This window comes from Pelodiscus sinensis, chromosome 20, assembly GCF_052426305.1.
Source record: "Pelodiscus sinensis isolate ZL-2025 chromosome 20, ASM5242630v1, whole genome shotgun sequence".
Lineage (NCBI taxonomy): Eukaryota > Metazoa > Chordata > Testudines > Trionychidae > Pelodiscus > Pelodiscus sinensis.
Window position 1 is genome coordinate 13,051,201 of NC_143071.1, and position 27,995 is coordinate 13,079,195.

Below are 27,995 nucleotides of genomic sequence, written 5' to 3' on the forward strand. Positions count from 1 at the left end.
GCAAATGAAAGGGATTGCATGGCTCTGGCTCCCTGGCAACGCGCCAGAGGGCAACTCCTCCCCCCCCCGCCAAATCTACAGCAAAATTCCCACTGACTTTAGTCCTGCAGGATTGGGCCCTTGTGAGTCTATGTGGTACACAGGCCTTGTGTTGGTGGGTTCACCCTAGGGATGTGACTGTTTAACCAGTTAACCAGTAAGCTTCACCCTTCATAGGTGAGGCTTACCAGTTAGGGTTAACTGATGGGGGCGTGGAGCAGGTTCCTGCCTGTCATGGATAGGGGGCTGCTCCAGCCCCAAAGTGGGCCCACTGTGGATGGAGCCACTCCAGCCAGGCCTCACAATATGCTTAACCAGTTAACCAAATAAACAGGATTTTACATGCCTAGATCATCCTAAATAACATTGACCTTCATGTCTAATCTGCCTGTTGGTTCTAGTCACTGGAATTCTTGAGCTGCTAATACTGGTATTTTCAGCATTTCCAATTTGAAGCGTGCGCTGTAATACTGGTACAATTGTAAAGGTAAATACCACTGCTGCTGAAGCCTGTTTATAATGGTGTCAAACTGTACATAGAAAATAAGAGGTATATGAAGCCACTGAAGTGCTCCAATATCTGTTTTCTGGCCAAGCCGTTGTTTCACTCTTTTAACAGTACAAAAAGTTGTATTTCCATGACTCTGCCAGTTGGTACATTTCATTGTGCACTAAAATGTAACACAGCCATTACCGAGTTGTATGTTTTGACAACTGCTCCTTACAAAGTCTCATTACATTATTCCAGAGCCGTTTTCCCACTTTACAGGATTCAGTGTAATCAAAATTGTTTTGCAAACTGCTTCTGAGAGAGAGAGAGAGAGAGAGAAACCTAGGAAACCAGTATGCCAGTGTACAAAAATAGACGAGAACATTTGGATATCCCAGGTTTCAAAACACAGTCTCGGTGCTGGAGAATGTGAGCTTTGGTAGTTTCTGTGACTGCTGAGACAACACTAGAGTAGAGAAGAAATGCGATAGATGCAATGATCTGTTTCTAAGAAGTCTTTAATTATGAAGTCAAAATAAAAGAGAGACATTCTCCAAATAAACATGGATGGCACAATGCCACATTTTGCCTTAGCTTCCCCCCCACTGGGTCAGTGAGCAATGAATTGCATACTCAGGGCAGGGAGTCACTGTTCACTCCTTTGGGAGCCTTTGTTTGGCTGTCCTCCTCCAGTGGATCCAATGCGGGGAGCCTGCCTTGTTCATGGTTCTAGCCCTGCTGCCAGACAGACCCATCCACTTCCAGAGTTGTACTGGCTGTCTGGGAAGCCACTGGTCAACCAGACTTGTGACCACCTACCTTGTACCCCCTTGACTTTGAGCTAGCATAACACAGGGCTGAATCAAGCCATGGGAGAAGAATTCACATCTGTCACAAAGAAAACAGAGCAGCCCAGTCCGTGTATGCCCTAACAACCCAGAATTCTTAGGAAATCTCTGATTCTCGCTGGAAAGTGCCTGTAATAAATATTCAATACTCCAGAAAGGAGCACCTCAAACAAGACAGCATCACAGTACTCCCACACACTGGACAGAAAGGAAGCGTTGGTTCAGTAAAAGAAATTACCTCACCCACCTTGGCTCACGGTTACTTACATTGCTCCTCAGACTAAGGATACTTCATGTAGGACCTTATACTGGGGGTTTTCCTGCAGCATGAGACTGTGTCAGTTTTTAAAAGGCTGTGTAGGCAAGAACAGCAGGATTAAAGGCCCCACGATAGCTCTGCACAACCCCCCTGCTAGCGAGTTTTGCTCAGTGGTTCTGTGTGGCGTTTTGAAGGATGGGATGCACAACCCTCCCTCTGTGAGGCAATGGGGCTATAGCAGATCATGGCTACAGCATGGCAGCTTTCATAGGGAGGGTTTGTTCAGCGGCTTGAAATTATTATGGATCTGCTGGTCAACCTCCTTCCCCTCCAGGCTACATGGAGGCGTCACGTGCATGGATAGTTGGCCCTGAACGGGTTGAAAGAACACAAGAGTTTCCTACCAGCGTCCTGAGTGAGTGCGACATTGCTCAGTACTAGGCATGACATCTGCTTTGTGGGGAGACTGGACAAAACTCATTTCTTTGTATTGCATACAGATTACCCTCGCACACGTTCCCAGGAGGGAGGGGTGTGTTATCCCTTGTGTGACACTCACTCATAGAACATATGCGAAAGCCACAGCATGACTCTAAATCTTAAAGGCCTAAGCGCCATCTTGTAGCTGGCCCTGCACCCGGTGTGAGGGGAAGGTAGTAGGAAGAGTTTCAGTAGGCTTTTGGGCTGGAAACAAGACACATCCTTACACTCAAGAGTACAAAGACTTGTAAACCTAGTGCCCGCCCCCACTTGTCAGACATTCCCAAGGGGGAGACAGATGGGGACATGGCTTTGAATTGACCAGTGGCACTCAACTGGGCTGTGGAAGACTGGTTGCGGCACCTATTCAGTATGCCACACTCCTTTGTATGCTCACCAAAAGAGTTCAGGCTGTAGCCTGTGACCTCCTCACCCCTTAAAACAGAGTGTCACTGCTTGGTCTGAACGACTGTATTTCTTTGGTATATTCATCAGTGCTTCTAGTGTTCCTTCTTTCATTTGTTCATCACTCCCTGCCACCGTCACAGGTACAAAAAGAGGAGAGACTTTAGAGTGACCTAGTGTGGAATCAGACACTCAAAGATGATGTCAGCTTTTGTGCTGAGTGTAACATTATCTTAAAATATCTCGTGCTGCTGATGTACAGTGAGCCCCGTTTGCAGGCCCTCAGCAACACCTCTTTTTTTTTTTTTTTTTAATAATGGAGATTGCCTATCTCCTAGAACTGGAAGGGACCTTGAAAGGTCATCAAGTCCAGTCACCTGCCTTCTCAGCAGGACCAAGTACCTCCCCTTGTGTAAGCCCTTTAAATCAGTCTCAAGCTCTCCAGAAGGATTTTGTTTTGCATGTACTTGAAGACCCACTTTGAGGAGGTGTCTGAATTCTGCTGATCCCAGAGGTGCTTTCGCAGGTCTCACTGTACTTGAAACTTCACAGCTCCTACCGAAATATTTGCATGTGTCTATAGGTGTAGCAGAATACAAAAGTGAAATAATTTCATTGCATGATTATGGCGTATGGCGCTCTTAACCACAACTGTCTTCAGCCTCGACAATTTATCAAGGTCTTGTCTTCCTAAACCCTACTATTAATCCTACAATTAGTTATAATAAAGTAATCTGGGCAGCAACACTTTTAACAAGCTGTCAAACTTTTGCTAGAAAAATACATGGAAAGTTTCTTTTTGTAATAAAATTCAGGCTAACTCAGTAATGACAGCAAAGGCATTTCTGTTACAACTGCTAGCACTGGTAAGAAAGCTCTACAAGCAGCCTGAAGTCACTGAGAATGACACTCACCGCACCCATACTCATGGCAGGCAAACTTCATTCTGGCCGGTGAATTTATACTAGTGTGTCAGTGGTGAAAGGTCAGGATCAAATCCTATGGGCCTAGGGTGAGAGGGATCCCTGTGCACAGAACTTGTCCAGGTCCTGTGAACCACATACGTCTTTAAGTGGAAATTCTGCAAGGGTGAATGTCAGCCTTGAAAATGATCCTGCCTAAATCAGTGGTAAAGCTTCTATTGACTTCAATGGGAGTAAGATCAGGTGCTATTACATCAGCCAATTGGCAGATGTACATCTTCTTATTCAGGTACTAATATGAGACTAAAACTGCTCTCCACCACCGGCCAGACTCAGCTCTTGGGGTCTGGAAGCTCTCTGGTGTGGTCTTCCTCATTCTCCTCGGAGCAGGACAAGCTCAGTGCACTGGTCACAGGATGGATCCATGATGTAGTCTGTGTTACATGGCTAAGAGGAAACAAGAAACGTTGTTACCATCCTCAAAGGGTTTATTTCAGATCAGAAAAACAGAAGTCCTAAGAATGCTTCACCCCTCTGTGGATGTCTCCAGTGTCTCGCCAGGCATCAAGAACTGTTCACTAAAACATTTCTCTTGTAGGATTTTATCTTTCATTAAACATGAAACCTCTCATACATACATTTCCCATTCTCTACACCGGGGTGGGCAAAAGGGCCTCCATGGGCCAGATCTGGCCCGCCAAGTAGATGGATATGGCCCGTGGAGGCCCTGCCACTCCCTCACCCCTAGGCCAATCAGGTTGACTCTAAGCACCACACGCCCAAGGTTAGGGAGCGAGAGACTTTACGCACTCCCGCACCCCCAGACCAATCAGGGTTTGTGGGTGGGGAAGCCCCACCCCTTCTTTCTGAGGCTCCACCCTTTCCAGGGCAGACCGGGGCCACTTCAAAAATTTCTGAAGTGGCCTCCAATGAAAAATGATTGCCCACCCTTGCTCTAGGCAAATGGTGGTACCTTTAGGAGAGAGCACCCCAAATGAGAATCCCTTCCTTCAAATAATCCACCTTGATTTAATCGAAAGCTAAGGAGAAAAGAGCTTTTGCAGCAAAGAAATCCTGGTATATTGAAAATACCACGGATGTGGTGTCCCATGAAAGGCAGCTGCTACTGACCAATAGAGAAGCACGGTAACTAAACCTGACAACATTTCAGCAAGATGAGGGCAGAGTGTCTAAGTGACTTGATGAGATCACAGAAGGAATTAGCCAGAGCTGGATCCACAAGATCCTGGTACAGTCCCATGATCAGATCACTAGATGATGGACTAGAGGTCTAGAATACTTGAGAGTTCTCTTGAAGGCGGGGGAGGTACATTAAACCCAAATGGGAGTAGTCTTAGTCCTCCTTTGGGACAAATTCTGGGTATGCTCAGGAGCCTCAACTCATGCAAGTAATCTGACCCACAGAGTCAGTCCTACTTGTGCAAGGATTACAGGACCAAGCCTTGTGTTTTAAATACAGCCTCAAGCTGCTTGCATCGTCTTGGCCTGATATTGCTAGTTACCTTCCCCGTCATCGGAATGGACAAAAAGCTGAAAGCGTCTCAGCTTTAGTAAGTGGAGACAAATGGGTCAGGCTGAGAATACTGTAAACTTGTGTACATAATGAGCGCAACCTCAGAGTGCGGCCAGCTTTTGTGGGTGGAGGAGCTCTTCCTCAGGTCTGGAGGAGGTAACTAGCATGTTCAAAACAAAGGCAAGATGGAAGAGACTGCTCAGCATAACTTGTTCAAACATGCTGCACTGAAATGGGCACCGAAGAATTAGCAGGCAGCAGCATTATGCGTTGTCGTAGTGAGCCATAAAACCAGTGTCTCTGTGAAGTCAAGGGTTTTCAGTGTCTAGCAGTTATGAATTTACATTCGCTGGGTTGCGTACTGAATGAGTTGTGCAGGTTTCCTTAGAAGAGAGGAACAGAGATCAGACGTGCAGGAATCAGTTCATGAAAGGCGTTCTCCCAAAGGCGAGAGCGTATTTTTGTCTTTTTATCATTTTTATGTGTGAGTACATTTGAGACCAGTTCATTTACAGGGGTCTCCCACAGTAGAAGAAGAACCCCTTATTCTTAACAATCTAGTTCAGCTTGTATTTAGCTCGTACACTTTGATTACCACCTCCAGATCTGAGGAAGAGCTCTGTGAAGCTTGGAAGCTTGTCCCTTCCACCAGCAAAAGGTGGTCCAATCAAAAAATATTTCCTCACCTCCTTGTCTCTCATATTCTAAGGCCAGCATGGTGACAACACTGCAAATAGCATGCATAGTTCCAGATCAACCTCCCTTTTTCCCCAGTCTCCTGGCACAACCTCCCCCAGATAAAATAATCAGTTGTATGGATGCCATCCTTGCCGTATGTAGACAAGTCATAGCCTTGTGTCCTTACTGCAAAAGATGCATTACTGGGAGGGAAAATAAGTTATTTTCACTGTTTAGTCCTGCTAACAGATTCAGTGGTTACTATAGGCAAATGGGTGCAAAGAGGCAGCTTATAACATAAGATGATCATTTAGGGGGAAAAAAAAGATAAATTGGATGAATCTATTGTCTGCATATGCAATAGTGAGGAAAATAAAGACGACCAGAGGAGGAACAGAAATGCTATGGAAACCCACAAATTTCCCATTAAGTACCCTGAAACCCTGTTAAACAAATACCTTGGCTATTACACCCTACCAACATGTAAAGAAAAATTATGGTCTCGAGCAAATTCTTTCCTGATAGATGCACTTTGCAAATCTTCACTGCTGTTCCATTGTAATCTGCCCACAGTATGGACATCCATACTGCCCTCTCAGGTTAATGAGCCACGTTCCTCATGCCACAGCTGAACCATTTCCCAGGGCGGAACATGTAATATGTTGTTTTGGCAGAATTTTTCATTTTTTGCTGTTTCCTTCTGCCACCAATTTGTAGCTATTTGAGTGGGAGAATGGGTTTTAAAGCATTTGTAACGCTGATATCTCTCTGAATTTTTAGAATGGTGAAAAATTAAGGGGGAGGGGCGGGGTGTCAGACCACAATAATTTAGTCTCACTCTGTGATGAAGTGGGGACTGTATTCGCTCTGTTCGCTTTATGTTGCATGGGATTCTACTATCCTGTAGTAACTGTGTGGGTTTCCCTGGGCACTGCACCAATACCTAGATAGTGGTGGGATTTTGGTGTGATAGTCTCCCTCACATACACAATGGCTGATGCTTTCTGTAACCTGAGCCTCAGAGGGGTGTGGATCGGGTAACACTTTTTGCCTGGGAAGCTGGACAAAGGCTGGGGATGGGGCTGGTTGCAGGGGGAGATGGGCTGCTGAGTATGTGAATGAGCCTCGCAGGCTTGGGGTGCAGGGAGGGGGACTGGGGGCCTTGGCTCTGAGCTCCCTCTCCCAAGATGGATTGTACTGACTGCTCCTGATTTCTGTGACAAGCCTGTTCTACACTGTATCCCTGTCGACTCATAAACCTTCTATTCTACCTGCTCACTGAGAATCGCATCCAACTGCAGACCGGGAATCAGGCCCCAGTGACTCCCTATCCCTCGGTGACACACCCAAATGCTGCAGGTGTAAGGAGGTTGCAGTTCTGGCAGGATGGAGCAGGGATCCCTGGCCCAGAATGCAAGGAGAAGAACGAGCCCCTGGCTGTATGGAAAGCCACCTCACTGTCACTAAACCCAGAGCCATGTAAGGAGCCCCTGCATTCCTGCCATCATGGCTCCACTCACTCACCCATTGGAAATGCAGGAACTGTCCCTGGGCAGGAGCCATTCAGCAGTGGGGTGGCCTCCTCTGCAGCAGGAAACTCGTCCCCTTGCGGTCCCGGCTGGGATTACTGCTCTGCCCTACCAGGATCACAGCTTTCCCTTCACTTTGTGCCTGCTGGGATCTAGACTCCTGAGGGTGCTGGGTGCAGGGGAGTCCTCGCTTGCTGACAGCCATCAGTGGTGTCTATTTCTATGCACCGATGAAATCAACGTTTCCCAATGACTCATGATTTAAGTCAAATCCTGCCAAGCCTAGTAAGAGCGCAAGAGGTTGGTTACAAGCCGCAGTGGGGCATGCACAGCGAAAAGGAGAGTTGATAAGTATTCACAACCAGTGAATTTGAAAACACACTCTGGTGGTAGTGGTCCCATATCTAGAACCCATTGCCCCATGGCTAGAGGGGAAAAGCAAGACGCCCATTGCTGACCTGCCACATGCTTCGTTTTGCAAATCCACTTTTGGCCATGTCACCTACTGTAATTCTACAGAAGTCAACCGGCACACACTTCCTTTCCACAGGGAGAACACAGAGCAGGATTTGACCCTCTGCTCTTTTGGGGTGTAGTTGGATTGATTCTGACCAGTTTTATTATTAGTGTATAAAGATCTTCATATCAGACTGTCTCATCTAGATTTTTCCCCTTCGCTTCATTCTCTCAGTACCTTCCGCAGCTTTGCTCCTTATTTTTTTCTGTATATTTGCACTGTACTCTATCGCCTCCTTCTCCTTCAATAACGTTATGAATGTTACTGAATCTCTGAACAGTTTGTCCAAGCGCAATTGGCTTATGCAGCAACAATCCTTATGGCCAGATTCTCATCTGGTAGCAATCAGGATACCTCCTCAGACCCAACAGGGCTAGGCCAATTTACAGCAGCTAAGGAACTGACTGCTGGTCTCTGTGCCTGTAATACACTCACACTCCTTTACAACACCTTGTGAAACAAGGCAGTTTGTGAGTTAGAACACAGATTTCATGCAGCTACATTAGTAACAGTGAGTCTGACACCTTGTTCTAACACAAGGTTGCAGACTAAACCGGGGCCCAACTTCAGCTCTCAGTTGCACCATTGTCACTTTTATGAAGTGAATCACAGGGCTACTCTGGATTTAAAAAGCTGAGAGAGAGAAAAACTGCCCCCACATTCACTTGCTCTTTCTTTTCCTGCTCTAGTTGATTGTGGTCTCTTTTTAATACCTGAAGGTTAGCTTTTGCGTCAGCGTATCACAGTGCTGGCTTACTGGTGCAGGGATTATTCTGTTCTGATGAGCTAAATGAGCGATGCTGTCGTCACCTTGCATTCACGCCTTTTTACTTGGATGTACTGAGCTAACACTAAATTAAGGTGATGAGGACAGTAACTGCTGCCAACCAGGAGGTAAAGCTCGACCACACAGCTAATTTAAGTTATAAACTGAGCTGCTTTAATCTGAGCTTTAATCTGAGCTGGTAGCCTGTCAGTGTATCCATTACTTAGTACATGGCCAAATCCTTCAATGGGGTTGATGCCTGAAGAGGGACTGAAGAACAGCAAGATTTGGCATATAGATTTAGTAATCTTTACATTCACAAATAGCCCCAGTTAAGCCATGGGACAGACTTAAAATAGGAGATGCAAACGGAGCCATTAGTGAGCTCTTTAACTATTAGAGTAGCAAGTGTTTACATTCCAAAGAGTTTATAGCTAACATGCAGAGACACTGAAAAGCGTTCTAGTATCAGATGGGATATTTGAATAACATGGCCATTTAAAAATGAATCTACTCACTGTATGTATTATTATGTAAGATATTATAGAATTACCTTACTGGTAATTGCAGAGATCAACTGTGAAGTTTCACAACGGGATTAAGTGAATAGACTACAATGGTGTAGTCCTGTCAGCCAGTTCGTAGTGGGGCTGGCAAGTATTTCTTAACAGTAGCAAGTTCACTTTACAAAACCTGATGAGTCATGATGATGGAAAATGAAGGCCAAACAAGTGTTTTAATTTCAAAAGGGGGAACAAGATTACAGTTATCATGCACAGACATTGAAAAAGAGAGTTCTAATATCACATTTATGAATAACACAATTTAGAAATCCATCTACTCATTGTTAAAATGATGTATGTTAAAATGGTAGATGGGTGTGTATATAAAAGGGATGTGAAGGATTAGTCGATTATCCGATAAGCAAATGCTTATCGGATAGTTGACAGGCTAGTCAACTAGTCACTTCCACCCCCTTGCTGCCTCTATCAGAAAAAGGCAGAGGGGGTGGGCGTGGGGCGCGAGGGGTAAGAAGAGGGGGTGCTTCAAAGCAGCAGCACCATGTGGAGCCTGGGACTAGACCCCAAGCTCCATGCGGCGCTGCCACTTTGAAATGCCGCATGCAACCCGGGGTCAGATGGAGACTCCCCCACTGACCTGAGCTCCATGCTGAAATGCTGCGGGTAGCACAGGGCCAGAGGGGGACTGCTTGAATTATGAGGCTGTTGCCACACTTCAAAGGCGAAGGCACCCTTATTGACTAATCAAATAGTTGATGCAGATTGCATTAACTATTCAATTAGCCAATTAATTGAAATTTTACATCCCTAGTATATAAATTGTATGTCAGTGTGTGTGTGTGTGTGTGTGTGTGTGTGTATTTACAAATCTGGTTTTCAATAGGAAAAAACTGTCATTTTCTAAAATGAGTTTCCTGTGATGTTAGAAATTGCCAAAAGAGACTTTTTCTCTGTTAGGCAAGATAAATCACTGTTAAAAATTGGCTATAATTCTCTAGAATACTATGGCCCTGAAATTCCTCTAGCCTGTATGTAATGGCCAAAGTACTAAGCATTAAAGATGTTTATTATTTATTAAATTTCCTGAATTACTTATCTGATTTTGATTATCTGTAGAATCACAAAGTCATTCTCGGCCTGACAACACAGGATTTGTTCCCTACGGCATTCTCAGAAATGCTTTGTTCTGCCTAGCTTTACATAGTCATTATCCAGCTTTTCCTTATTGAAATTAATTAATAATGGAATCATTTTTAATTTTACCTTTTCCACCTCAGTGGGTCTGCATATTCCTGTGCAACATACCTATTTCTGATCTGACATACAGCTATATCCAGTCTGAGCCAGAAGACAGAGATCTAACAAAATCCAGTGACTGGAAACTGACACTAGACACATTCAGAGTGGAAATAGGTTGTAATTTTTTAGCAGGGAAAGTAATTAATAATTTGAACAACTTACCAAGGGTTGTGGTGGATTTTCCATCAGTGGTAATTTTTCAAGCAAGACTGGATGTTTGTTCTAATAGATCTGCTCCAATTCAAGCAGGAATTAATTCAGGAAAGTTCTATGCCCTATGTTATACAGGGAGTCAGACATAGCTACAGTGGCCTTATAATCAATGAATCTATGAACCATCAGCACACACGACCAATTATGTGAATTAGAACAAACTGTGTGCTGGTTTAACAAAGACATGAATAAATGTCTACAGGTGTGACCCACTCAACAGAGACGTCTCTTTGGGTATGTCTACACTACAGCGCTAGTTCGAACTAACTTAGTTCGAATTAGTTAATTCGAACTAAGCTAATTCGAACTAACGCATCCAGACTAAAAAACTAGTTCGAATTAGCGTTTTGCTAATTCGAACTAGCATGTCCATGCAGAGTGGACCCTGAACCGGGGTTAAGGATGGCCGGAAGCAGTGCCGGCAGGGCATCAGATGAGGACTTAGAGCGTGGAGCTGCTGCCTCAGGCTAGCCGAGGGCTGTGCTTAAAGGGACCCGACCCCCACCCCGGATAGACAGTTCTCAGGGGTGCCCCGCTTGCAAAGCAGTCCTGGCTTGGAGTGCCCTGAGTGCCCACACTGGGCACATCACAGCACTCGGCCATCAGACCGGCTGCACTTGCCGCAGGCTGCCATCTGGAGAGAGGGGGCAATTCTCTTCCCCAGAAGCCCGCAGAGCCAGCCCAGTCCTCCCCATCGGGGGCTCGTACCCCATTCCTCTCTCACCTCCTTCCACTTACCCATCCCTAGCCCCCCTTCCTGATGTACAAAATAAAGAAAACGTGGTCAAAAATAGAATCTCTCTTTATTGAACAAAACTCGGGGAGACTGGGAAAAGGAGGTGGGAGAGGGGAAGAGAGAGGGTGGGAGAGGGGAGGGCAACTACAATGATGAGGGGTTTGGAACAGGTACCAAATGAAGAGAGGCTAAAGAGACTGGGACTTTTCAGCTTAGAAAAGAGGAGGTGGAGGGGGGATATGATAGAGGTGTATAAAAGCACAAGTGGGGTGGAGAAGGTGCATACAGAAAAGTTCTTCATTAGTTTCCATAATAGAAGGACTAGAGGACACCAAAGGAAAGGAATGGGTAGCAGGCTTCAAACTAATAACAGAAAGTTCTTCTTCACAAAGCAAATAGTCAACCTGTGGAACTCCTTGCTGCAGGAGGCTGTGAAGGCTAGAACTAGAACAGAGTTTAAAGAGAAGTGAGATCAATTCATGGAGGTTGGGTCCATGGAGTGGTATTAGCCAGGGGGTAGGAGTGGTGTCCCTGCCCGAAGTTTGTGGAAGGCTGGAGAGGGATGGCACAAGACAAATGGCTTGGTCACTGTCTTTGGTCCATCCCCTCCAGGGTCCCTAGGGTTGGCCGCTGTCGGCAGACAGGCTACTGGGCTAGATGGACCTTTGGTCTGACCCAGTACGGCCATTCTAAGCTCAGGGCTCAGGGTTGGGGGTCTCAGTGGACCACCTTGATTTTCATGTAAACCTGCTCCTGGGTGGCCAGGCTGGCAGCTCTCCTGCCCTAGACGGCCGCTTTCCTGTGCCTGGTGCGGAGGTCGTGGACGAGGTCCATGATGTCTGCACTGGACCAGGTGGGTGCCCGCCTCTTGTGGTCCTTGGCAAGCTCCCGGGAGCCGCCAGCCTGGTCTCGGGAAGAGGGGGAGGGCTGGGGGGCATCGGGTGGCTGGCTCGAGCCGTACCAGGTGCAGGGTCTGCTGGCTGGGTGCTGGCATGCTTGCACCTGGCACGGGCACCGTAGTCAGCCCGTGCCCCTTTAAGCGGTCCGAGGCCGGCAGGGGGGCAATAGAGTTTCCCTGGTGTTGGCCAGAGTGGCCACCAGGGAAACCTGGGGAGGGCTAGCCTCCCACTAGTTCGAATTAAGGGTCTACACAGCCCTTAATTCGAACTAGTAAATTCGAACTAGGCTTAATCCTCGTGGAATGAGGATTACCTAGTTCGAACTAAGCGCTCCGTTAGTTCGAATTAAATTCGAACTAACGGAGCGCTAATGTAGCGCCTATCAAAGTTAATTTAAACTAACATCCGTTAGTTCAAATTAACTGTAGTGTAGACATACCCTTTCTATTTATTTATCTATTTTAATAAGTTGCCTTTTTCTATAAACTTCAGAGCTAGGGAACGATTGACAGGAGATCTGATTTCCCTCTATTGCTGTGACTGCCTAATCCTGCTCTTATAATGCTGTAAATGCAAAAATTCCTATGCTGCAGGATCAGGCCCTAAATCAGCAGTAAAATCTACTGGCATCAGCTGCACTGGTGGAAAAACTGGTGTAAGGAAGAATATAGTCAGGCCCCTCCATTTCAAAAGACTAGAGGCCAAATTTTGTGCTAGAATGCATCTGGAAAAAAATCCACAGACTTCACTGGAGTACTGCTGGATTTACACTGGTGTAAGAGCATGCTTTGCCCGATAACACTGAGAACTGAAATGGACTATTTATCTTTACAACCCTTTTTCAAAACCCCTTATTAGGAGAATTCTTATAAATAAACAGTAAGTCCAGACACTATGTCTCACATCACAGAATGACACACACAATAAGCACAGATTATTTAGGTACAAAATAATTGTATACTGCCCTGCTATTTATTTTTAGTCCTCATCAAGTGCTGTGGCTAAAGAGCTTTGATATAATCAGTCCAATGAGATAAGCCCAGATTTACTGGTTTGCGGAACATTCCTTATTAGAAATACATCCTCTATGCTTTGTGTGGTAGGGTCATCAATGGAAGTAAGGAGGAGTTCAAATCTACCTCTGGGCTTTGTTTAACTGAAAGACCATTTTTTTTTAAAGTGAGCCACTACTGTCGATACTGCAGAGTTCTGAAGAGACAGCAACATACATTCATAACTGCAAAACATTTTCCATTTCAAGTGTGCAGAGTCCCTTGGCAAATGTTCTTGCAGAAACAATTCATTTGACCACATTTGAGGAGCAATCAACTATGTTTTAGCTTTAGTTAAAGCTTTTTTAGGTTTACAAACAAGTCAGCATTGCTGGAAGGTAGCCAAGTTTATTGTTAGGAAACAAATATTTGAGCTGGGAATATGTCAGTATTTTGTTGTTTTAATAATAGTAAATTGCAAGACAAATTTTATAGCTTGAACAAACAAAACAAGAGAGCACAGTCTTTATTTTATTGGCAAAGAAACTGTTGTGAATTATTTAAATCCTATTATAATTACCCTCCTTATGGTTCTTACTTCCTAGCATGCAAAATGGTTTATTGCAAGATGAAAATTTAGGACATTATGTTAAGGAAAGAATGGTTCAAAGACAAATGGTTCAAAGAAGATAGAGGAATACGCTATGAAAAATAGCTTGTGCATCCTTTGCTAGATTCTGAGAATCAGCAAATTTCACTTTTCACCTTTTGTGATAAAAAATCTTTCATTTACATTACGTTACTTTATACAGGGCCAAGTTCTGTAACCTCTCCAAGGGTCATGGAAAGCCTGGTAGGCAGCAGAACCACTGCAGGTCACTTTGCTGGGTGCCCCTTCTGCAGTTAACCAGCCCTGTGGATGCTTTTCCCCATGATATTGTGCAAGGAGGCTGAATGGGGGTGGACAATGTAAACAGGGGTTACTTCCCATGGATTAAGTCAGTGGTGCACAACTTTTTTTGATCTGTGATCCCCGCGTCACAGGGGCCACCAACTGCCGGGCCCAGTCCCTGGCTGGCCAGACCTAGACGCTACACCGCAGGGGACGCCAACTGCCGGGCCCAGCCACTGGCCAGCTGGATCTAAGCACCACACAGCTGCCAATGGCTGGGCCCAGTCCCCAGTCGGCCGGATCTAAGTGCCACGATCCCCCGGGAAGACATCCGCGACCCCCTTGGGGGTTGCAACCCATGGGTTGCGCACCACTGGATTAAGTGACCAAAATTCTCCACTGCATGAGGGAGCTGCAACTTGCAAGAGGAGAAAAACTGTGCAAGGCCTGTTAAAGATATGTGGAGTCTGGGTGTCTCTCCAACCCAATAATCATCCAAACTCCCACTGTGTAAAGATTCATTATGGCCAAAAGAATTCTGCTATTGATTCCAGGAGAACTGTGACTCATCCCTGTTTGAATACTGAAAGCTAGGTTCTGGTCCCATGTGAACCCTTCTGAACATGATGCAAGTGAAGGCAGAACCTGACACATTTAATATCAAATGAAAAGACAATGGGAGCTGTATTTTTTTTCTTCTGAACCCAACAACCTGCTCTGTTGAACATGCACCACTGATTTTATGCAGCTGTTAATCTTTCGTATCCTTGATTTTGCATCTCCCAAATCTAACTGGCAATGCAAAATGCAGTAATATAGGTCACTCAGTAATACACCTGTAGTGCTACACTGATTTTCTTCCCCTATATTTCATGATAAATCCCTTGACATATTCGTATGCTCTCAGGAGCAAATCCTGCCATTCTTCCATTCCATGTGCATAAACACCTGGGTGGAGAGATCTTCAGATGCTGGAGAATTGGGTCCATGCAGGGTACACACCACCTGGCAGGAGAAAATCTGTGGGTCCTCCCTGAGCACTGCCATTCAGTGCGGGGTTTGAAGGTGGGGCAGGGCCAGGCCACAGGAGAAGTGGAGCAGGAGCCTGTGGATTCTGCACTATGTGGATTGCCCTATTCAGGGTGAAGGGTTAGGAAGCCAGGCCCCAATGCATGAATCCTTCCCTTTGGTCCTGCATGGACTCTCAGTGCCTGCACTCAGCTTGGTAGGATTGATCCTAACTGCTCCCTTTGTGTCCTGCTCTGCCACTTCTCGTGCTTCCCCTTATGCTTTGAGTGGTCTTGTGCGTTTGCACCAAATACCCCCCATCTCCTTTAAATCCACTTCTTTCAAGAAGCCTTCTAACTGCTCGGACACAGTGTCTCTCTGCACTTCCTTGCGCCCAACTGTTTCCTCATATCTCCTGTTTCTTGGAGTTTCTCTGCAAGTCCCTTGGACCTCCCTCAACATGGCCTTTATCTGTTCTGCAGAGGGTCATGTAAGAATACACAACACAGGTACTAGCAGCTCTGCACAAAGCCAGAGTAACCATGCCTTTTGCTCTGTAGCAATGGGGGTGGTGAGATGTGGGATCCTTCCCCCTACCACCAGGTGGCAGTGGAGACTAAAGGAAGCGCAGAGTCCTACAGCTGCAGAAGAATCTCTTTCTGAACTCCCTGGGCTAGAACTTTTGGCCAGTAATTGTAGGCCTACTGGCTACAGCAGTGGTCCCCAACGTGGTGCCCGTGGGCGCCATGGCACCCGCCGGGGCATTTATGTGCGCCCGCCGAGTGACTATGGACTGGCCCAAGCCATTCTTGTGCCCTGGGCCCCGGGCGCGCAGCGCATGTGCAACCCCGGGCACGTGGCGCATGCACGGTGCTGGCCCGGGCGTGTGGCGCATACGTGATACCGGCCCCGGGGCGCAGGCGCGGCCCCGGCCCATGCGTGGTCACCCCCCTCCCCCGGGCGTGAAGCGTGTGCGCAGCCCTGCCCCTGGTCATGTGGCGCGTGGCACATGCACGGCCCCACCTCCAGGCGCCTGGCAGTCCCCAAAGGTTGGGGGCTACTGGGCTTCAGCCTAGTTCACTCCTTGCATGGTGGCACACAGAGAAGTCCCATGCAGAGGTGCTTTGTAGTTGGGACCCACTGTGCACCAGAATTGTGTCAGTTCTATTGCCCTGGAAGCCTGTGCAGAATATGGCACATAGGGTACATCTAGACTACATGCCTCTGGCGACAGAGGCATGTCGATTAGACTACCCGGCATAGGAAAATGAAGTGGCGATTTAAATAATCGCCGCTTCATTTTCCTATGCCGGGTAGTCTAATCTACATGCCTCTGGCGACAGAGGCATGTAGTCTAGACGTACCCTAAGAGTGTGCTTGACAAACTCAACATACAAGCTGCAGCCAACATACAGCTAATGGTGCTGTATAAATAATGCAGCCCACACCCATATTTATGCATCTAGAATTACATTTTCTGAGATCAAAACTGTCCATTGGCTTTTAGGAGCCAGCACTTTTACCTCTCTGCTCTTATCATTTTGACTCGACCTTGTAATTCCCTCTTTGTCTTCTCAGCGAAATCAGCTCTGATTATGGTGAAACAGCAGTACTATCAGCTCTTTTGGCCACTGTCAAGTGCTGACTCAGTCAAGATTTCTAACTCAAAACCCAACCCGCACGTTTTTGTAGCTTCTTTTGCGATGTTAAATAGGATACAGAGATTCTCAGTCATTGAAGTGAAGCTGAAAACCTGCTGTTGCCATCTTATGCTGATTCTAGTGCTGGAGAGATCTGCAGAGAGGAAATTATTCTCAACCATAAAGTTGTTCAACTTCATAGGGGGAATAGATCAAAGAAGTAATTGGGTAAGTACAGTAAATCAATCTTGAGAACAGCTGGCAAAGACAATTTCCAGAGACTCAGAAGCTACATGCAGTTGGGGAAAGAAACATTTTTTGTATTTATCTAAACCAGATGATCTGAACTTAAACTTTTTTTAAAAATAACTTGTTTATTTTTTAGCTGGTTTGACTCTTTCCCAGGATTACACTTTATAAGTAACACCTGTGGGGAAGGCAGAGCACTGGAGGGGCAGATTAAGGACTGGAGGTGCAGAGCAGCTTCTGGAAGATAGACAGTACCCACTTAAGAGTCTGCTGGCTGACTGAGGGCACTGGCTTGGGCCCTAAAGTGACACACGAACCCCCTATCATGCTGTGTTTCTTTGAAGAAGCTTAGAAGTTAAAGAATATAAAATAAAAGTCCGAGAAGAGAGCCCAGCTTATTCCTTGACTGAATCCATTAAACAGCAGTATATTAAAAGCCTAGGGAACAGGTTCATAAGGCAGCCCACACCCACATTTATATATCTAGGATCACATTTTCTGAGATCAAAATTATTAATAAGAAGGTACAGCAGTACACAAATGGCTCCGTCCGGAAACAAAAAACATTATTAATAAATAATAATAATAATAGGAACTGATCCAGTAACAAGTAAACACCTGGAATTGGTGATGGGGCACATGGTGGTTCACTTATAATTCAAATAGCCCCGGGGTCAGCAATGACTGTTACCACCATGTGCGCTGTTCCCAGTGGACACATCCCAAAGTAACAGCTCCCTTGGTGGCAACTTCTTGACCATTTCTGCAGATGGCTGTGAAGGACTGTAAGGCCCAGTAGTGGTCTTGCCAGCACAGGTGCAAACTAGCACACTATTAATGCCCAGCCGGATCTTGTAATCTGAACAGAAGTCATCAGTCTCTAAAGGTGACAGCTTCCCCTCACCCTGCCACATGGAAACCATTCCACAGGTTTGGATGGTGGTCTCTTTTAGATTATCCTAAAAAACCTATAGGGCAAAGCAGTGTACTGTGAACCAACAGAATCTACAGGTATTCTGCTTCTCCCAGTCCTTGAGAGTAGTTCTGGGACAGCAGAGAATGGGAGAAGCCCTTGTACAGCATGTTTCCTGCAGAAGCCATTGCTGTAGAAGGATCAATAGAAGCTTAGGAGCTCAGGTATTGTTGTGAATCCTCGTTGCTTCTAGTAGATTTCCCAAGACCCATATAGATCAGGGGATCCCTCAGCTTAGGGGTGGAAACCATGGCCTGTTTCAGAAAATGGCAAACCCTGCCCCAAGACTGGAAGAATTAACAGGATTTTGAACTCTCAAGGTTTCTAGTTCCTACACAGAAATGACTCAGGCGTGGAGAATTTGGCCCTCAGTCACATCCCTGTATAAAATTGGAGTAATTCTACAGCAATAAGCAGAGATCAGAGCTGGTTCCAGTTGCGATGGTGGGATTTATGAGCATAAAAGTGAGAGCAGAATTTAGCTCCAACTGTTCTTCTCACAGGGGGGAAATGTAAACTGGTCCATGACCTACTACACCAGAACCTATTTAGGAAGCACTGTCTCTGCAGAGGACAAAAGAATGTTTCTTCATTCTAGAACCTGAAATTGAAAACAAAAATCCTCCCTCCCAACCCAACCAGAAGCTGCTTAAAGTCTTAACATTCTTGTATTACAAATTCATGTTATCATAAAAGCCACTGCCAAGTTCCCTTGTATTACTTCTAAAGTTATTTTCCTTACAACAGTACAAAATGAACTGACTGAAAATCAGAAAAGATGAATTCACTGTAACCACGTACGCTGAGAGTTGAACTATTCTAAACACTTTGACAAGTAATTCCATTCTACCTATCTAGACTTCATGTAGTTTCCACTGGCAAAAGTATTCTTCATGTCCAATGCTAAAGTACTGTTGTGTGCTGTTAATCAGAAGCTGCATCTCACCCCAGAGGGGGTCTCTGAGCCACTTGCAGATGCTAGTGACCTCTGGACAAGGATTTCAGAAGTGACAAGTGATTCTGGGTGTCTCCATTTTTAATAGTCCAACCTGAGACACTTCTGAGGGGACTAAGTCATAAAATCAGACCCTTAAAGGGTATGCCAAATAGGGCACACACAAAATTAGGAACTCAAAATTATGGGTCACTTTTGAAAACTTTAGTCTCATAGTTAAGTTTGCCAAGCACATTGGAGGCCTTTGAATGAAAGGCTGTAATACAATACTTAGCACATACAGTTCCCTACTAAACTTAAATGGTTACACAGTGGGACCAAATAGTTCGCCGGGCTCCTAGACAAGGTGTGGAGGACAACAGCACTCCGTGCCCCCAAAAGGGGCAGGGTCTCAGGCAGCAGCGCATTCCTCAATGCTGCTCCAGCAGCAATTTAAAGGGCCAGGGACACTGGTCTCCGCTGCTACTGCAACAGCACCAGTGGCTGCTGGGAGTCCATTCCCTTTTATGTTGATGGGCTCTGGGACAATTGCCCCTTCTGCCCCTCCCCCCCGCTCTTACAATACCCCTATGAACTATGTAGCTATTATTATTTGTATGCGAGGATGAGTGGTTAAAGCAAATGTTTTCAAAAATGACCTCTATTTTTGAGCGCCAAATTTATGACAAACACACGATTTTCAGAAGTGCTGAGCACTGACAACTCCAGCTGGGCTCAGAACTCAGCACCTATGAAAATCAGCCCAGTGGTATACATGGGTCAGCAGTCAAAAACTGAGGCCAGTTTTGAAGATTAGGGTGTAAATGATTCGGCCTAAGTTATACGGGGAGATAGGATCATGGCTGGCATTACAATTCAGGAGATACTGGATTATGATGCCAAACCCAAAACAACAGCTTTTGCTGTCTCTCATTATTCATCTTTGAACTCTTTTAAACAGGAGCCTTGATGATAAATGTAGAAGTCTACTCCTGACAAGAACTATAGCAGATTTGCTAGGGCTAGAACTGAAAAGAAGATTTCACACACATGTAGATACTGTAGTTATCATCAAAATAATCCACAGGTTACAAATAGAGTCCTGCAAATCCACAGATATCTGCTTTATACCTATCGGTATCCGCATCCACAGACGTGGGTGCAGATAGCCACAGCTCATTTTTGTGGATAGTGATGTGGATACAAATTTTGTAGAACCCTGTACATTTGTGACATCTACGTTATATCCATGGGTACGCGCATCCACGGCCGTGGATATTTGCAGGTCATTTTTGAAGATGCAAATACCAATTTTGCATCCATGCAGGGATCTCATTATAAAATTCAAGATTCTGCTCCTTTCTGCCATCCACCCCATGCACTGGTACTGCAAAGATGCAGTTGTGCTCAGAGTCCTCTGAATCCACAAAGGGACAGAGCAGGATCTGGGTCTAAGGAACTAGATCCAAATTTTGTAATGCAGTAGAAATTCAGGGGGTAGGCTTGGTCATAGAAAGGATTATCAACCTAGAGCATTTCAGCTTCTATTCAGCATTCAGTAGGTAAATGAAAATGAAATTTATTTTCCTTTTGAAGATGATAGCGTTAGCCCTACTTCTGCATGTACATTTATATTAGAGAGATTATCCAGCTATGATCCATAAATAGATTTCTGTAAATATCCAGCTTTCAGTAAAATCAGTTGTGGTTCTTTCTTCCCCCAGACACAAATATACTGGACATTCATAACCTATTTGATATCACCCGTTAATTATAAGAATATAAAGGACATGACAATGCATGCTTTCAAGATGGCTGCTCGATTTTTTAGCTTGATTATAAAACCTACTATAAATTTTTTTCTGTGTTTTAATGGTCTGTTTTTTGAGTACTATCTCAGGAGGCTTGACTACTCACCATAGACCACCTTCTGTTTTCAGCCACACTGGTGGATTCCAAGCAACACCATTACCTTCAATGAGATTTCTCAGTACTTACAATGGGATAAAAGGCAACAGGATTTGGCCCTTGATCATATACTCATCTGTCTTTATTGAGTCTAACAGATACAATGAATGGTCAAAGACAATGTGGCAGGCCTTAGCTATCTGTTCTGACCTCCTACTCCTTACTGCACAATTAAAAGGGATTTTTCAAAGGATGACTCAATTCATAAGATATCAGTTCCTTAAAATGTCAAAAAGCAGGCTGGTCTTATTAGTAGATTATAGGACTAGCAGGAACCTCATGATTACCTTATCTGACCTCTTGCATAGCATAGGCCATAGGCATTCCCTAAATTAATTACTATCTGAACTAGAGCATATGTTTTAGGTAAATATCCTTGTCATTTGATTTTCAAATGGTTTGGGCAATATTTACGGCTCAAAGTGTCAGAAAGTATTAGGAACTCTTATCTTAGGGTTTTATCGGTGAGCTGTGGCTACTTCTGAATGTATTTGCTACAGAAACACTAAGGCTGTGTCTACACTACATGCCTCTGTTGGCAGAGGCATGTAGATTAGGGTTGTAGGCAAAGGTAAATGAAGCCGCGATTTAAATGATCGCGGCTTCATTTACATAGACATGGCTGCCGCGCTGAGCCGACAAACAGCTGATCAGCTGTTTGTCGGCTCGCCGCTAGTCTGGACGTTCCCCCTGTCGACATCAAAGCCCTTTGTCGGCAGTCCCGTTATTCCTCGTGGAATGAGGTTTACCGGGGCTGCCAACAAAGGGCTTTGATGTCGACAGGGGGAACGTCCAGACTAGCGGCGAGCCGACAAACAGCTGATCAGCTGTTTGTCGGCTCAGCGCGGCAGCCATGTAAATGTAAATGAAGCCACGATCATTTAAATCGCGGCTTCATTTGCCTTTGCTGAACAAACAAATCTACATGCCTCTGCCGACAGAGGCATGTAGTGTAGACGTACCCTAAGACATGGAACAGAATAGGTTTACAGAGCAGTGGGATGCACAAAAAAGAAACTAACACGTCTCAATTTATACACAAAACCTTTTGCATGTACATCAGCAACAGGAAATATTCTTCCCTTGCAGCACTCGAGGTCATTTAAGCACACAAGGAAAACTTCTGGCTCTTGGGTGAATTATGAAATATATTAGAAGTGCTACCCCTTCCTTTGGCATAAACTAGACAAATAATCACTAATCTCAGTCTATCTAGGCATTCCAGAAGACTGAACTATTTGGGAATTCACATCTTTGTCCCCAGGAAAGACTTATTTAAAGCACAAGTTATGCTGCTTTCTCTGTCTAAGTCAGAACATAATAAAAACGTGCTTTTGTTAAACAGCAAGAAAACAGTGTTTATAAGGGGCAAAATCCCCAGCTGTTCTTACAAGTTGTACACATATGCAAGACGGAGGTGTCAGTGGGAGGGAGACTAGCAAGGCCATACCTAATTTTAGGTGCTAGTCCCATGAGGTGGATCTGCCATATGTTAAAGGTGAAATGCGGTGGGAAGACAGAGATTAACGGGGAGTTTGCTCTGGAAGAAAATTAATGTCCATTTCTATGTTGTTCTTCCACTAGGATTCTTCCCAAGCAATATCAACTAGCGGGATATTACATGGCATCAAAATACAGTCTGCCAGAGTAAAGACGTATTGCCGCACTGGCTGTACTGATGAAATGTTATCACTCTTCCCTGAGGTCTTTTACTGCCAGTTGATATGACAGCATCCAATTCTGCCCTAATTCACATTGGTTACAACTCCCACTTAGGTCAATGGGAATTGCATGTGAACTTGCTCTTAACAAGATGAAACAGTAATTCTGTACTAATGCCTCCCAACTGATCACTACACACATTTCAGAATGCATGTGACGGTTCTCATGAGCTCACATGAACTGTGCCCAAGGCCCTGGGTTTTAGAGAGGAAATTCCCATGGGGAATTATAAATCCTTTTGGAATCTGAGTAATTGGATTTCTCATACTCAGGACTAGAGTGATGCAGAATCATGGCCTGCACAGGATTGCTTCCCCCCCTCAAAAAACAGTAACAGGGAGAATGTGACCGAGAGGCTGAATTGCTGGGGAACAACATTAAGTCACCTGGGGACAGAACTGCAGCGAGGCCTTTGAGATACAGCTTCCGTACTCCTCCTCCTCATCAAATAGCTGCACTACTTTTTGGCTGTAGCTCAGAGATGCAGTTGGATTCCACCTCCTCTCTGCAGGTGATCAATTCACCACAGACAGTAAACAGCAGATGAAAGTGACATAGTTTCAAAATGCCCAAACCATCTTCTCCTAAATAACAGAAGATCTGAACATATGCCATGATTTCAGAGAAGTTATTTAGCATTGTTTTATGTATGTGCCAACCAGGCAGGAAACTTCTTATGGAATTGTTTATGAAAGCGTCAGTGTTTATGCACTCTAGAGATCTCCGAACCTTTATCAATTGGGAAGTAAAGGCCATTCGCTTCTTCTTACACAGCATGGGGAGGAGAAAAATGGTCCTAATCCCAGAGAAAAGAAAAGAGTTTTCAATATCGAATTCTGTTATATAGGAAAATCCCAAATGCTTCTGACGTGCCCTTGCCTGCTAAGACACATGGGTTAATTTATCAACTAAGCATCAGCTAGAGTAGACCTGAGCAAAATACAACCTGTGGGCCAAATCCGGCCCGCCAACCCACTGGATCTGGCCCATGGATGCAGCAAGGAGCCTCAGGCAGGCTCCCTGATTGCTCAAAAAAGTAATACCACTAAAATAAGTGGCTGCTGAGCCATTTCTCTTTCAAAATTATGAGCCTGGAGGGGAGAGGAGGAAGGCTTCAGGCACTGGCCCCACCTCCAGCACATTGGCTAGAAACGGCCAATGGGAACTGTCTGTTCGAATAACTGGCAGCCATGAAGCACCAGTGTACACTACTTTCCCCTCTGGCTCGTAGTTATTCACACACACACGTGGCCCTCCAGCCTGTGCAGGGGCATGGTAAGCAGGAAGGAGGCTGCCTCAGAAACATGCTGGACTGCTGGCTGGGAGTCACCCAAGTAAGTTGCATGGCCAGAGCCTGCCTCTGGCACATCAGCCCCTCCCTTCCACACCTCTATGCCCTCCACTTCTGCCACTCTACTCCACATACCCAAACCCTCTGCCCCCTCCTGCATCCATATCCCCTCCCAGATCTGGCACCCCACTCTCCTGCCCCAGATCACAATCCCCTCGTGCCCTAGCTGACAATCCAAACTCCTGCACCCCAATCCTCTGCCCTGGGTCACATCCCATACCCCTGTACTCCAGTCCACTGCCCCTGATCACAACCACCTCCTTCACCCAACATCCATTCCAGACCCCACACTTCCTCCATTAATATAATGGAAGAGTGCGGCCTTCAACCACTTTCCAAATTCTTGGAGTGGCCCCCCATCAAAAATGATTGCCTACCCCTGACCTAGAGTAAGTTGGTAAAACCTTTTGGAAACCATGGGTTCAAACTCACTGATGTAGGTTACACCACTGCTTACATATCAGGCTATGTTGGTCAGAAAATGAGTGTAAATGCCAAACTGGTGCAATCTGTACCAATGGCTGTAAAATGAGTGCCACTTATTTGCAGCATGAAGGTGAGAAATAAAACTAATTTTCTCTTCCCAACGTTAAGTGGCATCATATTACTTCAGACATTCTTGGGACCCAGTCCAGCCGTCACTGACAGCAACTGGAGGCACGCCCATTTATACCAGTGAACAGGTCTGAGCCTCACTCATGAGTCCATTGGTGTGATTTATATTCATTTTAGACACCTGAAAAAATCAAGCCAATGAAATTTACACTCTTTTTTCACCACCCAACCTTACAAGAACCTTTTATTTCACTTCTAAACTTCTAAACTTTTCCTGGTGATGGCATACCCTACAGATATGGCCGTAACACAGGGGTGGGCAATAATTTTCACCATGGGGGCCACTCCATTAATTTTGGTAAGCTATCTGGGGCTGCCCATTTCTTATTAATGAAATTATACTACCATCTGTTGCAGGGCTGGGCAAGATGCAGCCCAGGGGCCAGATGTGGCCTATTTGATCTAGCCATGGACTGAATCTGGCCACTTACTATTTATGTCCTGCTGCTGGTGCCACAGAATTTCCAGGAGGTGGCTCAGGCAGCAGGACTCTATCTAAAAGGCTTTCAGCTCCCAGTCACAGCACTACCCTGGCAATGGCCAGAGCCATGAGCCTTTTAAATAGCCACAGCAACCCCGGGCAGCAGCCAGGCAACATGGCAGCGGTACAACTAGGAGCCATGAACCCTTTAAATAGCAATTTAGAGGGCTCCTGGCCCTGCAGATACTGAATTGTCTGGTAGCCGTCTGAGGTTGCTGCAGCTATTTAAAGGGCTTGTGGCTCCTGGTCGTGGCACTACCCCAGAAGCGGCTGGAGCCAGAGCCTTTTAAACAGCTATAACAATCCCGGAAGGCAGCCAGGCAACAAAGTAGTGGCAAGGCTAGGAGACGCAAGCTATTTAAATTTAAATTGCTGCCATTTAAAGGTCTCATGGCTCCCAGCCCCGTCACTATCATGTTCCTTGGAGGCCACCTGGGGTTGCTGTGGTCGTTTAAAAGGCTTGTGGCTCCAGCCGCTAATGGGTTAGCGTCGTGACCGGGAGCCGCGAGCCCTTTAAATTGGATTCGGCTGCCTGAGCCGCCTCCTGGAAATTCTGTGGCACTGGCAGCAGGACATAAATAGTAACTGACCAGATGCAGTCCATGGCCAGATCAAATTGTTAGGCAGGCTGCATCTGGCCTGCAGGCCATATCTTGCCCAGCCCTGCCATAACAGCTTTAGCTGCATTAATGAAGTTTGAAAGGTAATTTCTCCATGCCTGCTAGTGCTTGACAATTCGATGCTTAACAACATGGTCAATCGGAAATGAATTAATGAGGCACTAAAATGCCCTAATGGGAGAGATTAAAAAATTTCTCAAACTTTTTATTCATGTTCTAGCTCCAGCTCTCAATGACAGGTATATAAAGCCATTTCACCCATAAAGAACGCATCCATGTAAATGTTTTATTCATGTCAGTTATTCATACAAATGGGTTTCACTGTAGTATCTAACACAAGCCAGCTGGTTTGCTTCTTTTAAACTCTGATTTCTCATGCACTTCATCCTGTTTCACCTCCCTTCAAAGATATTTATAGACATTTCACAGCAAGCTACCTCAATCTTATGCGATATTCAGCTTCTGTCCTAGAGCGTGTTTATTGCATGAGATTTATAAGAGACAGAAATAACATCCCTAAATACCTGGCAGCCCAATAAAGAACCTTGCATGTCAAGCATCTTATTAATTAAACAAGTATCTTTAGCAAACTGTAAAATTTTAATTAATTCAAACATAGCCATTACAGTTTTTGTGCACTCCACAGCTTAATCATGTTAAAAAAATGACAAAATTCAAATTTAAAGTGAGTTTAAATTTGGCAACATTTAAGGAATTACCATTGTCATGACAACCAAGGCACGTTTTTATACGTGGTTGTATCCACTGGAGAGGGAGAGTGGTAAAATAGCTCTGAGTATCTCAGGGCTTTGGCTGTTCTAAATACCAAAGAGAAAGAAAGGATTGAACTTCACAGCCAAACTCTACAAGGGGGTTACAGAATTAGTGCTAGTGCTGTAAGTACCAACCATAATCCCTATTTAAACATACAACAATTAGATTAAATCCCGCTGAATAGGATCAGCTGATTAGAATCACCTCAGGGTCTGTTCATTCCAGAAAAAGATATCTTTTAACCTTACGTAATGGTCTTCTGGAAATGTGCACCACACTATGCTAACAGTAGGGGGCTTCTGTGTTACTTTTTCCCCCCTGGGGGAAAGCGTGAACGCAGTTCTCCATCAACACAAACCATGCAGTTGAGACTCCTGCACCTGGGGAAATCGCAGGGGTCAGCACACCTACAAAGCAACGGATGAGCCTCACCCTGGGAAAACTACCTTTGGGTTCATGGTATCTCCCCTGCCAGGTAAGTGAATCATTAACTTTCATAGGGTTGACTTTAAACAAAAGGCTTCCCCATTCTCTTATATCTCTATCAAGGACCAGTTTTGCCCTGGCTTGTACTGTGTACAAGCTCCTTGGAGCCAATGGAGTAAGCAAAGGCTGCATTTGTCCCCAAGAAACAATATACAATTACATTCACCCTGGTGATTACATTCATCCTTTGTGCTGCTTTAACCCTAGTGGTGGAGGGTGCTCCTTGTGAGTGAAAGGTTTCAGACACTGTGTATGTATTCTTTCCCTTCACATCTCATGGAAGGCCTCTCTGTGCTGCTCTTGCACAGGCTGATGTGGGAACACTGGGTTTGGGATCTGCCACAGAGGTATGTGATATGGCGATCCAGAGGTATGTGATGATGGGTAAGGACTGCAGTAAGAAGTGCAGATAAGCCATGGGGACAGCTGCCATTTTTGCATTTCTAGATAAGGACAGGGAGTATGAAAAACCATATTTGGTAAGATAAGGATGTTACGGAAAACATCTGAACAGCTGAGATGTTTTCCCAGATGAATTCCTGACACTGAACTTTTGAGGTTCATCTTTTACTCATCTGCAAACATTTTCTGCAAAGTGCTGCTCTCAATAGAATCCTCTCAAGCACATTCAGCAGATCCAGCATTCATCAGAGGCAGCAGATAACCAAGAAGCTGCATTTGTGACTTTCTATTAGTCACAGAACCCAAATAAAAAGAAAATTGAAAAACAGTGAAACGTGAAACTTCTACTGAATGTGACCAGTTATTTGGTTGCAGTTGTAGATATTTAAGCAACAATTGGTTTAACCAACTGCTACAGCGGTACAGTGATTTCTTTAGGCTTTGGTTCAGCTTTCAGTCACACTGGTATAAACACAATGTAACTACAAGGAGCAAGGACTTCAAATTTACACAAAAAAGAACCTGGCATATCACAAGGCAAAGCACTTCAGCCTGATGACGGACCAAACCTTTTATAGGCCTAAAGTGGCAACAGCCAACTTTCAATGTTTCATATAAAATTCAATTTATTTGACTCTCCACAAAACAAACCTTTTACTTCATCAGTTTTATTTGTTGAAGATGAAAAGCATGTAAACATCTATTAAAAAAACCCTACTTGCTTTAATTTCCCAAGTTATTTCTTTATAACA

General features: G+C 45.0%; 1 protein-coding gene and 1 non-coding gene across 7 annotated transcripts in view; both read right to left on the reverse strand.

Annotated features, from left to right (window-relative positions):
• Window positions 1-1,029: 1,029 nt before the first annotated feature.
• The window catches only part of STXBP4 (syntaxin binding protein 4), a 160,635-nt gene continuing 133,669 nt past the window's right edge, over window positions 1,030-27,995 (reverse strand). For all 6 annotated transcript variants that reach the window (XM_089771845.1, XM_089771847.1, XM_089771846.1 and 3 more), the window contains one exon: window positions 1,030-3,891. In XM_089771845.1, the coding sequence (XP_089627971.1) occupies window positions 3,777-3,891 (115 nt within the window). In that variant the 3' untranslated portion in view covers window positions 1,030-3,776. The remainder of the gene's footprint in view (window positions 3,892-27,995) is intronic.
• On the reverse strand, window positions 26,675-26,838 carry LOC112546140 (U1 spliceosomal RNA). The gene has a single exon (XR_003089774.1). It is a non-coding gene; the product is annotated as a U1 spliceosomal RNA (small nuclear RNA).